Raw genomic sequence first — 13,236 nt, 5'->3', positions numbered from 1 at the left:
CAACATGATAACTAAAACACAGATTGCATTTTGCCAATGTTGCCTACAATTGGCCATCCAGGAAAGATTCAGAAAAGGCGAGGTAAGTTTATGCCAAAACCAATTCCACAGGAAGGTCAACACTGTCATTGAAAGCTAGTAATCCATAAATACACGATCATCTTGCCAAACCCAGTGAGTCGAACCAAGATTGAGTCTTGACTGTTATGCTGCCCTCTTGAGTCTGTGCCGTGATCTTGGCCTCTTCCCCGCCCCCATTGAGCTCACCTGAGAAACATGAGAAATCATAGAACGGGTAGTGAAAATCCTGCCGACGTCATTGGTTGAGAGTTGTGTGCTAATTTTTACTGGCCATTAACTACCTCATTTAGGAAAGAATCTTGTCTGATTTTCTCACAAAAAATTTCACACAATATCTGTAGAGTCATGAGGCCATTATCTCCTACAGGAATCACAACTGAATGATCAAATCGAATAGCAAAATACTATTTTTATAAATACTGAAAAGTAAAATCTTAACATTGGTTTAAAGAATACAACATAGGAATCCAAAGATAATGTATCAAGGTACACACAAGTACACACATTATATATACATGGACATACATAGACATAACCTTATACATTCAATTGTGGGACGACAAATTTTTGCAAAAACAAAGCGTAAAGCATTTCTTATAAACCCTCTTTGGTGTAAACCTTCTTATAATTATTTGAGATTGGGTGTGCATCAGCTAATTTGATAAAAATAAAGCCACAAAAAGAAAGCAGAGTACAAGAATTGGGAGATGGGCTGTCATACCTATTGTGGCGTGACTATCTGACGGCTTGGTGCTGCGGAACACAAGAGCACTGTCGATGTCGACCTCCTTCGCCTCCAGGTGAACATGTGACCTGCATTCCTCCGGAACTCTGATCTCGATATTGCCTGGAAATGTGACAAGGAATTATGAGCGTATATGATGATGACCCAGGCCTGTGGCAGCTAATACGTGAGTCACTTTCATTTTTACAGCAAAATGCGATAATATTCTTGCATTTCACTGAATCCTCAGAATTTTTAGAGTGGCTCTGTTTTGTATAAACTTGTAAACTTTCTATTCATCGTACATGGCCATGAAAGCTGTTCCAGTTCCATTATAATGAAGTCCTCGGGACCAGCAGTTTTCTTTTGTCATATCAAAATTTTGTTATAACAAACCAGTAAATAATAGAATCGCATAGAGCAGACAATATTGCGGCCAGAATTTTTACATCGTTGTAGCAGGAATTTTGTTATAACCCTGTTCGTTGTAACAGGAGTGCACTGTACAAAGTTTTCAGTTAGTCTTACTAGTGTTTTTTTTTTTTTTTGTCGGCTATCAGTTGTATGTGCAACACCAAGAGAGTGGTCTTCATTCATCTGAATATTAAATTATGACCACAATGAATACCATGCTGTCATGATTACAAGATGAATCATTTCAGAGCTTGTAGCTCCTGTCTGCAAAAATGTTTAGACAGTAGTATAGAACAGGTAACTGTTCACTGTAGCTTAACCCATCATGTCTGATAAACTTGACCAGTCCCTACAATCTTCTTCGCAACTGACTGATAATTTGCTCTTCGACATAAATAAACAGTCTGAGTAATAGCTATGATATAAAAGGCCATGGCCATACATACTCTCGTTTTGAATAGATATGCAGCAACCGCTGCTATACGGGTAAGAGGGTAAGTATAAGGCAAGAACCATCATTTGCTATCAGATAGAAGCTTGGCAGTCTAGTAGAAATGATGCCTGTCTAGTAATCAAGCTGTCCTGAGCACGGTTCCCACCCATATGAGTAGGCCCATGATAAAATGATCAGTATTTCTTTACATCGATGAAGGGCAATTTGTCAATCAGTTGCAATAAAAGCATCTTGATGCAAAGTCAATAATTTGCATCCTACAATCTTCATCCATATCAAAATAAGATATGCTCTGCAATTTGGAGTTGCCAATTTAAAAATGATAAAATGACAATGATCCATAAGGAGGAGACACAATGACTGCAGAAGTCTTTGCTTGGTCAGGTGCTACAAAAGAAGCTTGCCCTGCTCCAAGAGAACAGGATGCTCCCTTACCTTTGTCAGTCTGAATTTCGGCTGAGTCGTGTCGTGACAGGTAACCCTTGAAGGAGCCAGATTCCGACAAGGTGGCTGATAGAACTCCCTCTACACATCCTGTTATGAACATGAAAAATAATGATGATATAAAAGACATTTTTAATCACTGCTACATACAAGGGTAACTTTAAATGGAAAAATGAATCATGTGTCATAAGAGCATTTTTTCCCCTGCAAACTACTGAAATAAAGGAGTCAAGTTTAAGACTATGGATTTAAATGTTGAGCATTTCCTTGAACGAGAGATATCAATCCTTATCATGCCTAAACTTTAGGATCACAGTGAGCTAGACATTATCATTATTATTTTTTTGGGGGGTGGGGAGGGGGGGGGGGGCTCCACTGGATGTATAATACAGTACTTCATTTTGCAGATTTTGATCATAGCCATAATTTCAAAATTATACAGAGAAACACAACACAATACAACACAACACAAAAACATTAATGCCAGATACCAGTGCTAGAGAAAATGATGGGTGTATGACAACAGTATGAAAACTTAAGTTGAATTGAAAATGTTTTTCAGACAGTAGTTGCTAAGAGGTTTCCTGTCATCTGTGTAGCCACCCTAGGGCTTTCTTTAGCTCAGTGTGTCTATAAAGAATTTCCTGCCTTTCTTTTATGTATGGTATGTGTGAATAACATTAACTTCTTAGGCAGGTTTTCGTTGATTCAGTTGTCTTGAAGTGGTATGTTTCTTATTGCATATATTCATCACTTGAAACTCTCACTTCCTGTATCATATTACATTGTGTATTGGTAGAATTAGACAAATGACTGGATAAAAGCTTCCTTTCACAAGAAAGTAAAGCAAATAAACTGTAAAGCTACATAATCATAATCAACATTATGACATGACCTAAGAGAGATACTCTAAAATCAGAAACATTCGTGGCACGAAACTTATGCAAATTGGAGCCAAGAGCCTCTTCCGCGAGATGAAACTTTTGCGAGTTGCCTTTCATGAAAAAATTACAAGCATACTAGGATTGTGCAGTCAAAAACTTCTTCATGCATTTTGCTTTCGAGAATCTTGGTTCCTTGCAAAATTCACAAAAGTTTCATACATATGAAAATTTCTGGTTTTACACAACTGTAATCTATTTGGCTGAGAAAAAAATATACCTACCTACATTAACATCAGCAGTACTTGCTATTTTGCACACTGTGTGCATGTTTTGGATGGTGATGGGACCGTTCGCACTTGTCACTGTGGCTGTTCTGGAGTAAATATCTTTGATGTGAACAGCCCCTGCATCAGTGGTGATTTCAAAATCCAGACCCTGGAGCCTGTCTGTAGTCACTTTCTACAGATATATGGCAAAGGAAAAGAGGGAAGAGTCAGCCTCCCATTAATAACAATAATAATAATGATGATGATGATGATGATAATGATGATGATAATAATAATAATAATAATAATAATAATAATAATAATAATAATAATAATAATAATAATAATAATAATAATAATAATGGTAATAATGATAATAATAATAATAATAATAATAATAATAATAATAATAATAATAATAATAATAGTAACTGTGATTTTATATTTTGCAGTTTCTACTTTGGGCAACAACTCATGAAAAAATTAATGCCCATCAAGTTTTGGATATAATGATCACCAAAACTTGATACAAGCAACTCCCATTAAAGAAGTCCTTCAGACCAGCAATTTTCTTTCAATACATGTATATAAAAATTTTGTTATAGCCAGACAAATAAAGCACGCAAAGATATGCAGATAATAATGTTGGGACCAGAATTTTTACCTTGTTGTAATGAATTTTTATTACAATCGTGTTTATCACAAAGGGAGTGCGCTGTAGCGATTTATTTCCTAGCATTATCATCAAACTTGCACATCAGTAAAACAAAGCAAAATGTGGTCGAAGGCAGTCAACACTGTCAGGAACATGTCTCTAATAATAAAAAAATTCATGCATGCAAGCATCAAAAGCTAGAAGTTGATGTATTGTGATATGTCAGTAGCTTACCCCTTGATGCCCCGTTGCTATCACTCCACTGCCCTGGAGAGCCTTGACACACATGATGTCACCACTCCTAGATCTGATGTTGACATGAGCGGCCTGAGCAGTCAGGATGCGGCATGTATGGTAACCATAGTTACAGGGCAAGGTGGGAGAAACATAAGCAAATAATACATCATACACACATGCAAATCTGCTTACATCAGATTTTTTAGTATCATTGAGTTTACTTTGGAAAGAATAGAATGGTAGACAAACCACCACAGAAGTCAAGAGTGATGGTTGAGTTGTGAGTGTGGTTGCCTTAGTAACTGATCTGATATTGATATTAAGAGTAATTATGGTCTCGAACAGGGTAGCCTCTTCAGTGGCTAACTATTCTCACAGGTAGCCCTGCAGTTATCACTATCAAAGCATTTCCAGGAACCCATCTGTGCACCTGTGGACATTGTGGGTGATACATCTTTTCCAAGGATGAATGCACCTGGCAGGATTTAAACCCACTATTCAGGGTTCGAAATTGGCGATGGTCCGCTGGCCATTGGCCACCCAAAATCATGTCGGACTAGCTAAAAATCATAAAATTCTGAAGTAACTAGTCCGTCTGGCTAGCCAAAATATTGCTTCAGTGTCAAAATTGATTCTAAGTAGTCCGCCTGGCTAGTTAAAAAAAAGTTAAGTGCAACCCCTGCTATTAAACTTCTGTCTCAAAATCCAGAGCCTTGTCCACTTAAACTAAATTCTCTGAATATTTGGCAAACCCATGACATTACAAACTTTCCGTTAAATGCATCATGAAGATTTTTTTTTTTCATTGCTCCAATCATATTTTTTTCTCTGATAATTAGGAATGCAATATCTTCTGATGACAAATATAAATATAAACAATGGGAAACCACATCGTACGAGGTCTCCTGCACCTACAGTTTTACCTCATCATAACTGGTACCTTGTTGTAAATGTACTACAAAAGACACCACCCAAAAGTGCAGTAATGAAAAATCTGGACCACCACATTCACATCGTTCAAAGTGATACCTCATTGTCAGGTGAATTCCTTTTCATGGGATTTCCCTATACATAGACAGGGGTGGATCCAGGAATTCCGTTAAGGGGAGGCCCCTTTACAAAATTAAAGGGGGCACATGTGCCCCCATTTTATCCTCTTTATTTCTTCTGTTTTAACAACAACAACAATAAAAAAAAGAGGGGGCGCGCACCATGTGCACCCCCTCTGGATCTGCACTGCATAGACAAGACCTACGAAAAACATCATAGTCCTTTGACTCTACCCTACAATAGCTATGCTTTGCCATACCTTCATGCTCTTTAGTGTGACATTGCCATCTTCTGAATCGATGCTGCACTCCTCATTTTCCAGGTTCTCCACTGATATGTGGCCACTGCCAGAACTGGACACTTGAATATCTGGGGAGGAGGGTCAAAAAATTGTGAAAACAAAAGGAAGGGATAGTATCAGAGAGCACAACTCAGACAAAACTCCAGTGACTTTTCATCTCATCTTACAACACCAGGTTTTATCAACAAATGGGTGTTTACCTCTTAAAAATCACACATGTCCATGCACCCTGCTAAAAGATGTCATGCTATTATACCTGGCAGTCAGTTTTCCATCCCCCCCCCCCCCCACCAAAGGTAGAAAAAAAAATGTGACCAGAATGCCATGTTTATATAACCTGCTCATGTGTAACAGTGTAAGAATCTAAGATGTTAAAGAGTGCAGAGTAGAGGAATAACTTAGGTACTAATCTCTGTTTATTCTGTACATTGATGGATATTCTTAGAACAGCCTAGTCATATACTCATATCTAGTGAACTGGCCAAATGAGCAAATCAGTGAATGTGCCAATGATTGCCAACTTTAGCACAGAAAGACCCCACAATCGAATAATCAAGATTTCCTTTTGCTTTGACCACACTTTTTAGCAGCAATTCTGGAGATGATATACATCAGCACTTAAACAGTACCCTGCCACATACAACTGCAGTAATATTGACATATGCATCTGTGTATACACATGTCAAATCATGTGTATTTAGCCCGACCAGATGCTGAACTCTGCACAGCGTCTCCATGCCCTTGGGCTGTGTATAGTTAGCATATCATCAGACCCTACAACTACTAGTACTGCGAAATGATGTGGTATTAACTATTGTGAACATGTTTTGTGTAACAACATCCGGCCATAACCTTTGCGTAGGCCTACGCTGTTATCGACACTATATATTTAGTAATTCAAGGCTGCATCAAGCAGTGAAATGGTTGACACATCATAATATAGTTATAGTATAGACTAGGTGACTTTCCATGACAAGCAAAAATGATATTCTCTACAGGGTTAAAATTCAGTACAGTAGCAGAATAGTATCACTACCATCATGACATTAATTACCGTAACACGTTGGCACTTCAATGATGAAAGCAAGAGAGGAGACATCCGCCAACTTCTTGTGAGTCAGATGGATGCCCTGTTCATCTAGCGAACATTGCACACTATTGATGACATCTTCAAGAATCTTTGAATCTAACTGGGCTATCTCTTCTGACCCAGATGTTGCTCCACCACCTAAACTTGTGTCTGAAGAGGATAGAAGATGCACAAAAACTCGATCAGCCGCGGGATAATCGTGAGGATTTGTTGGGACGATGCGGGTGGGAAACCACGTCTGCTTGATCATGAGCTTGCCAAAAGGAGTAGAGAGCTCGAACGGCCACGACTTCACTTTGGTTACGGATTGCAAAGGAGAACGTTTACCATTAAAATTACTACCAGAATCTGATTCGCTGCCGGTTCCCGTTGCCGTGGACTGCAGGCGAGAACGCAACTTCACCGCCCCCGGAACTGCGGGCGCCTTCTTCAGCCGCTCCCGCACGAACGACGGTAAGTTGCTGGAAAGACATCGAGCTGTAGCCCTAGGAAATGAAGTATTCGAGCGCAACAGACACTCACTTACGATGAAAAACATTCTCACGGTTGACCTTGATAACGCCACACCAACTGGTAGAACTTCTTTTGGGAAAGATCGATGTGTCTTCTGGGAAACGAGTGGAGCTTCTTTTAGCACTACACTACTGCTATAACTATACACACAAGTTCCGATGTTACATGTTGTGTTATTGTACGTACGTTACGTAGAATGGGGGGTGGGGGTGGGGTGTATAGAACGCCAAATGTTTACCGGGACAACAGCGTTTAGACATATCCTACAGAACAGCATGTGTCCAAAAAAGATTACAATCAGATTTTCGCATTGATAACACCCAATATAATTAAATTGTCTAAATGCTTCTTCAGGGTGTTAAAATACAACATCTTAGCTCTATTTTGCAGGAAACAACATTCAATTTGGTAAAGCGGTCACAGAGAAATGTGGATTGTTGTCATGAGTCTGATTCTTTCAATTTCGCACTTGGATGCTCTTGTGTAACACAATAGAGGGAAGAGATTCCTGACATGCTCTCAAAAATTCCTCATTTCTCTTGACCACTGAAGCAAATCGAATGGGATTTTCTGTAAGATGTGGGCAATGAGTTATAGTTTCGTACCCTGAAGTTGTATTTGGATTGATTCACACTATCTTTAAAATTATCATTGCGAAGGGTCCCGTTGTAATTTTATTTTTTTATTTTATTTTATTTATTTATTTATTTATTTATTTATTTATTTATTTATTTATTTATTTATTTATTTATTTATTTATTTATTTATTTATTTATTTATTCATTTATTTGTTTGTTATTATTATTTTTATTTCATTTTTTTTTTTTGGGGGGGGGGGGACATACATTATCATACTCCTAACTAGTAATCCCACAATAGAGCTGATATATTTTGAAGAATCGGCAAGACAAACTGATTACCCGTTCTCACTCAGACCAGGCCGAGAGGTATACAACTATAAGAGTACAGAGTTACATGCAGTAAACAGAGAAAAACAAAGCCCTTTGCCTGAAGTAACGATGGCAGTAATATTTCGATTAACATCCGACTTTTCTGAGCAATTGAATGAATACATGGAGTAAATATGGCTTCAAGACGAAACTTATTATTAACGCCCATATTGATATCTCGGAGGACAGACACTTCTATGAATGACTTATGACTATCATTTATCACGAAAAATTTGACTCACATTAAATACAAACACGCAAAGGTGGATAAACATACACGCACTCTAATCAAGTTCATTTACGCCCTTGTCATGAAGAAGTCGACAATAATTGCAACAATTCCAGTGAATGCATCTCAGTGTCCAAGAGGGAAGTAATAATGATTTGAAGGATGTTTACTATCATCCATTAAACAAACAGAATCATGAAATCATTATTGAACGAGTTTAAGGTATAGTTATCGTTTCGACATTCAAATGATAAAGGAATAGCTCAGCAAGTTTTACAAAATCGATGTCACTGTTATGCTCTACTCGTTCGAAGTGAACGCTGAATGCCATTTATGACGCATATGATAACATGGTTATAAATGCTAATACATTTCAGTTTTAAAACAAAGCAAAATGCTTCACCATTGTTCTTCATTTCCAGAATATGTTGATATACAGACGTATGTAATACACACACACACCATATATATATATATATATATATATATATATATATATATATATATATATATATCATATATAATGTGTGTGTGTGTTATGTAGGTTTTTATTATACCTATGTATATAAATGTATATACACGTGTAATCATAATATTATATATATATGTATATATGATTGTATAGTATGTATGTATGTATAGTATGTGTACGTATATAGGCCTATTGTTTGTTGGTTTATTGTCTTATTATTTTCTGTGATACTGTTGTAACGTGACACAATATGTAGTCTGTTCTATAGCGCCTTGAGTATCTTTTTTTTAGGTAGAAATGTGCGCTTTATAAGAGTCTCACTATTATTATAATATATATATATATATATATATATATATATATATATATATATATATTATTTCAATTAGATAGGGACATTTTTTACAGAGTGGACAGCTAAACAGTGTCTTCACTTGTTTCATTTCCCTATCATTCTGTTTACCTGTCTGTCTCATGTTAAATTCCAGATTTGATGATCTAGATACGGAAAGATGAAATCATTTTCGCTTACGTTGATACATATATATATATACATTGTATCAACGGCGTAAATCCGTACTGAGGAGTGGGGGGGATGATCGGCGATAGTCACCATTACCACGATTACAAGCCCATAACTGGACCGGCGCAGCCTTTGGAGGGATGGGGTGGAGAAGCTTGGTGCCCCCCCCCCCCCTCTCAACACACATACACACACACACACACACACAGTGGAGTACCGTGGGTCAAGACATTGGGGGGGGGGGGGGGCACCTCGTGGAAAAGTAATTTTGAGGGTGTGTATGCTTATGCGTGCTTGCGTGTGTATGTGTGTGTGCGCGTGTGTGCGTGCGCTGTCAGTCTGCAGACTTAATGGGGACTACAATACATAACGATATGTCATACATTCCACAGCGCAGTCATTGAGCAACATTGTAAGTTTTTTAGAATGACGGTGTGAAACAACAAATTACTTGGAGCCACATCAGGAGAATTGCATAGAAATTAAATGCGAGCGAGAGTTGAAAATTTTGACATTTTACAGTACAAAAACTGCCGTTTGTAGCTATATTTTTTCGCTTTTGAAATTAAGGGGGTTGCGCACCGGGCTCAACTGCTGGCAATTACCGGCAGCAACATGAGGAGATTGGCATAACGATTAAATGGCGAGCGAGCTTGAAAATTTTGACATTTTACAGTCCCCAAACTGCCGTTTGTAACTATATTTTGGATATTAAGAAGGAGGGGAGGGGGCGCACGGGGCGCAACTGCTGGCAATTGCTGGCAGCAACATCAGGAGAATGGCATAACGATTAAATGCGAGCGAGCGGAGCGAGCGAGCTTGAAATTTCGACATTTTACAGTCCCAAAATTGCCGTTTGTAGCTATATTTTTTTGCTTTGGAAATTAAGGGGGGCGCAATGAGCGTAACTGCTGCCAGTTACTGGCAACATCACGAGAATAGCACAACGATTAAATGCGAGCGAGCGAAGCGAACGAGCTTGAAAATTTTGACATTCTAAAACCACAAAACTGCCGTTTGTAGCTATACTTATTCGCTTTGGAAATTAAGGGGGCGGGGCGCTCCGGGCCCAACTGCTGGCGATTACTGGCAGCAACATCGGGAGAATAGCATAGCGATAAAATGCGAGCGCACGAAGCGAGCGAGCTTGAAAATTTTGACATTTTACAGTCCCAAAACTGCCGTTTGTAGTTATATGTTTTTTATCGCTTTTGATATTAAAGGGGGGGGGGGGGGCGCATCCGGCGCAACTGCTGGCAATTACTGGCATCAACATCAGGAGAATAGCATAACGATTAAATGCGAGCGAGCGAAGCGAGCGAGCTTGAAAATTTAGACATTTTACAGTCGCAAAACTACCGTTTGTAGCTTTATTTTTTCGCTTTGGAAATTTAGGGGGGGGGGGGGGCGCACCGGGCGCAACTGCTGGCAGTTACTGGCAGCAACATCAGGAGAATGGCATAACGATTAAATGCGAGCGAGCGAGCAAAGCGAGCGAGCTTGAAAATTTTGACATTTTAAAGTCCAAAAACTACCGTTTGTAGCTATACATTTTCGCTTTGGATATTAAGGGGGCGCACCGGGTGCAACTGTGGGCATTTACTGGCAGCAACATCGGGAGAATAGCATAACGATTAAATGCGAACGAGCGAAGCGAGCGAGTTGAAAATTTTGACATTTTACAGTCGCAAAACTACCATTTGTAGCTTTATTTTTTCGCTTTGGAAATTAAGGGGAGCGCACCGGACCGCAACAGCTGGCAGTTACTGGCAGCAACATCAGGAGAATGGCATAACGATTAAATACGAGCGAGCGAAGCGAGGGAGCTTGAAAATTTTGACATTTTAAAGTCCAAAAACTACCGTTTGTAGCTATATATTTTCGCTTTGGAAATTAAGGGGGCGCACCGGGTGCAACTGTGGGCAATTACTGGCAGCAACATTGGGAGAATAGCATTGCGATTAAATGCGAGCGGGCGAGCTTGAAAATTTTGACATTTTACAGTACAAAACTGCCGTTTGTAGCTATATTTTTTTCGCCTTTGAAATTAAGGGGGGCGCAACGGGCGCAACTGCAGTCAGTTACGGGCAGCAACATCAGGAGAATGGCATAACGATTAAATGCGAGCGAGCGAAGCGAGCGAGCTTGGAAATTTTGACATTTAACAGCCCCAAAAGTGCCGTTTGTAGCTATTTTTTTCGCTTTGGAAATTAAGGGGGGGGCGCAACGGGCGCAACTGCTGTCAGTTACTGGCAGCAACATCAGGAGAATGGCATAACGATTAAATGCGAGCGAGCGAAGCGAGCGAGCTTGGAAATTTTGACATTTTACAGTCCAAAAAGTGCCGTTTGTAGCTATTTTTTTTTTCGCTTTGGAAATTAAGGGGGGGGGGAGGCGCAAATTGAAGGTATCTAGATATCTCCACCCACGGATCTTTTGCATTTGTTTAAACTGAAGTAACAGACCTGGTGCACACTTTAGATGAAACCTTTTAAAATATGTTAATCTAAAGTGTATTTAGTAGAAAGGACTGAACGGGGAGGGTATAGGAGGCATGGGGTAGGCCTAACCCCCTCTTACACGAGGGAGATTTTGTATTATTTTGCAGAATTGAAATTCAGCCATCTTTGGATGAAATGTTTAGACAGTTTTCTATCAAAAAAGTAAGAACATTTCCACATCTCGGGAGTTACGAGGAGCAAAATGATATGTTTGTCCCCAATACTTTTATGGGGTACCATCCCCCCCCCCCCCCCCATCGACGCCTCTGCATAATATGAGGGAGCTTTTGTAAGTGAAAGATCTGCTGCACGCTCTTTGATAAAATACTAGGAAATACGTCAATCTCAAAAGTGTTCAAAGTCTATCGAAAGGGATCCAGTAGCGGAGCTTTTGCATGCTTATGATTGCAATTCAACGATCTGGTGCATAGTTCTGGCGGTATTTGGACAATTTTCCACAAAGAAAATTCGAGAGTTGTCCTCATCTCGGGAATTGCTTGGGGGACAAGTGATTTGTCTGCCCCAACACTTCCGCAGAAGTGGGGCAAATGCCTCTTTGCCCCCCCCCCCCCCCCCCCCCCCCCGAGATAGATTCGACGCCCCTGATCATCCCTGGGTATGCCCATAGATGTATCAGAGTCATCATCGTTTCAGGAATGATTCAGGAAAATGGAGGGGGGTTCAATTATGGCGGTATGGTTTTTGTTATTGTTTGTTTGTTTTCGTACATAATTTGCAGATAGTCCCGAGTTGCTCGCGTCATAGCATGTTTACATGTAAGCCTCGGCTATTTGACGTTGTCAACGTCTGGACCATACCTTATGTCGCTATTACTTTCTTCGCGAGCGAGCGAAGCGAGCGAGCGCTTGAGAAAATTATGTAAACATTATCCAACAAGATAGAATACTGTTCAGCTCTGTTACCTCTCTGAAGGCGGGCGTACGAACGTCATGCAATAAAAATATGTCAAAATTGATAAAAGCACATTTCTGCTTCCTCCATTTTTTCCCTCAAATTTCAGGGGGGATGATTGTACAGGCCATCCCCCCCTCCTCCATTTCAGGGGGGGATATATCCCCCCCCCCCCATCCCCCCGGGATTTACGCCCATGCATTGTATACATATATATGTGTGTGTGTGTGTGACTTTGGAAAGATGAAATCATTTTCGCTTACGATGATATATATACATATATATATATATATATATATATATATATATATATGATTATTATATATATATATATAAATTATATATATATATATATATATATATTTATATCTTTAACATTGATTTCTTTTTAATACAAGAAAACTGATTTTTTTTTTCTGAATGGCTGTTCCTCCTTTATCTGATATACACTAGCTAAAGTATTGATTGGGTATCATTGTATTCTTTAATATCCTACCGAATCAGGCAAAATGTACCTGCTACAAGATGTTTTTAGC

The 13,236-nt window shown here is 39.2% G+C and overlaps 1 protein-coding gene across 1 annotated transcript; it reads right to left on the bottom strand.

Moving 5' to 3' along the window:
* Positions 1–7,138, bottom strand: LOC139717368 (protein FAM185A-like). The gene is made up of 7 exons (XM_071628872.1): positions 6,565–7,138; positions 5,469–5,578; positions 4,157–4,249; positions 3,283–3,460; positions 2,109–2,207; positions 803–928; positions 1–267 (listed from the first exon to the last, which is right to left on the bottom strand). The coding sequence occupies exons 1-7, from the start codon at positions 7,136–7,138 to the stop codon at positions 158–160; spliced, it is 1,290 nt and encodes a 429-aa protein (XP_071484973.1). The 3' UTR covers positions 1–157.
* Between the last annotated feature and the right edge of the window lie 6,098 nt (positions 7,139–13,236).

Source organism: Diadema antillarum, unplaced genomic scaffold, assembly GCF_040938485.1.
Source record: "Diadema antillarum isolate AM-2024a unplaced genomic scaffold, OU_Dant_1.0 scf00000074, whole genome shotgun sequence".
NCBI classification, from domain to species: Eukaryota; Metazoa; Echinodermata; class Echinoidea; order Diadematoida; family Diadematidae; genus Diadema; species Diadema antillarum.
This window is presented reverse-complemented; position numbering and strand designations above follow the sequence as displayed.

What these genes read in the sequence shown, in the direction of transcription:
- LOC139717368 (XM_071628872.1), bottom strand. Translation starts at nt 7,138, where the DNA reads ATGTTTTTCATCGTAAGTGAGTGTCTGTTGCGCTCGAATACTTCATTT. An exon ending in TACTGCTGATGTTAATGTAG is followed by an intron (nt 2,208 to 3,282) that starts GTAGGTATATTT and finishes TGTTCATAACAG; the next exon opens with GATGTGTAGAGGGAGTTCTA. An exon ending in AGATAGTCACGCCACAATAG is followed by an intron (nt 268 to 802) that starts GTATGACAGCCC and finishes CATGTTTCTCAG; the next exon opens with GTGAGCTCAATGGGGGCGGG.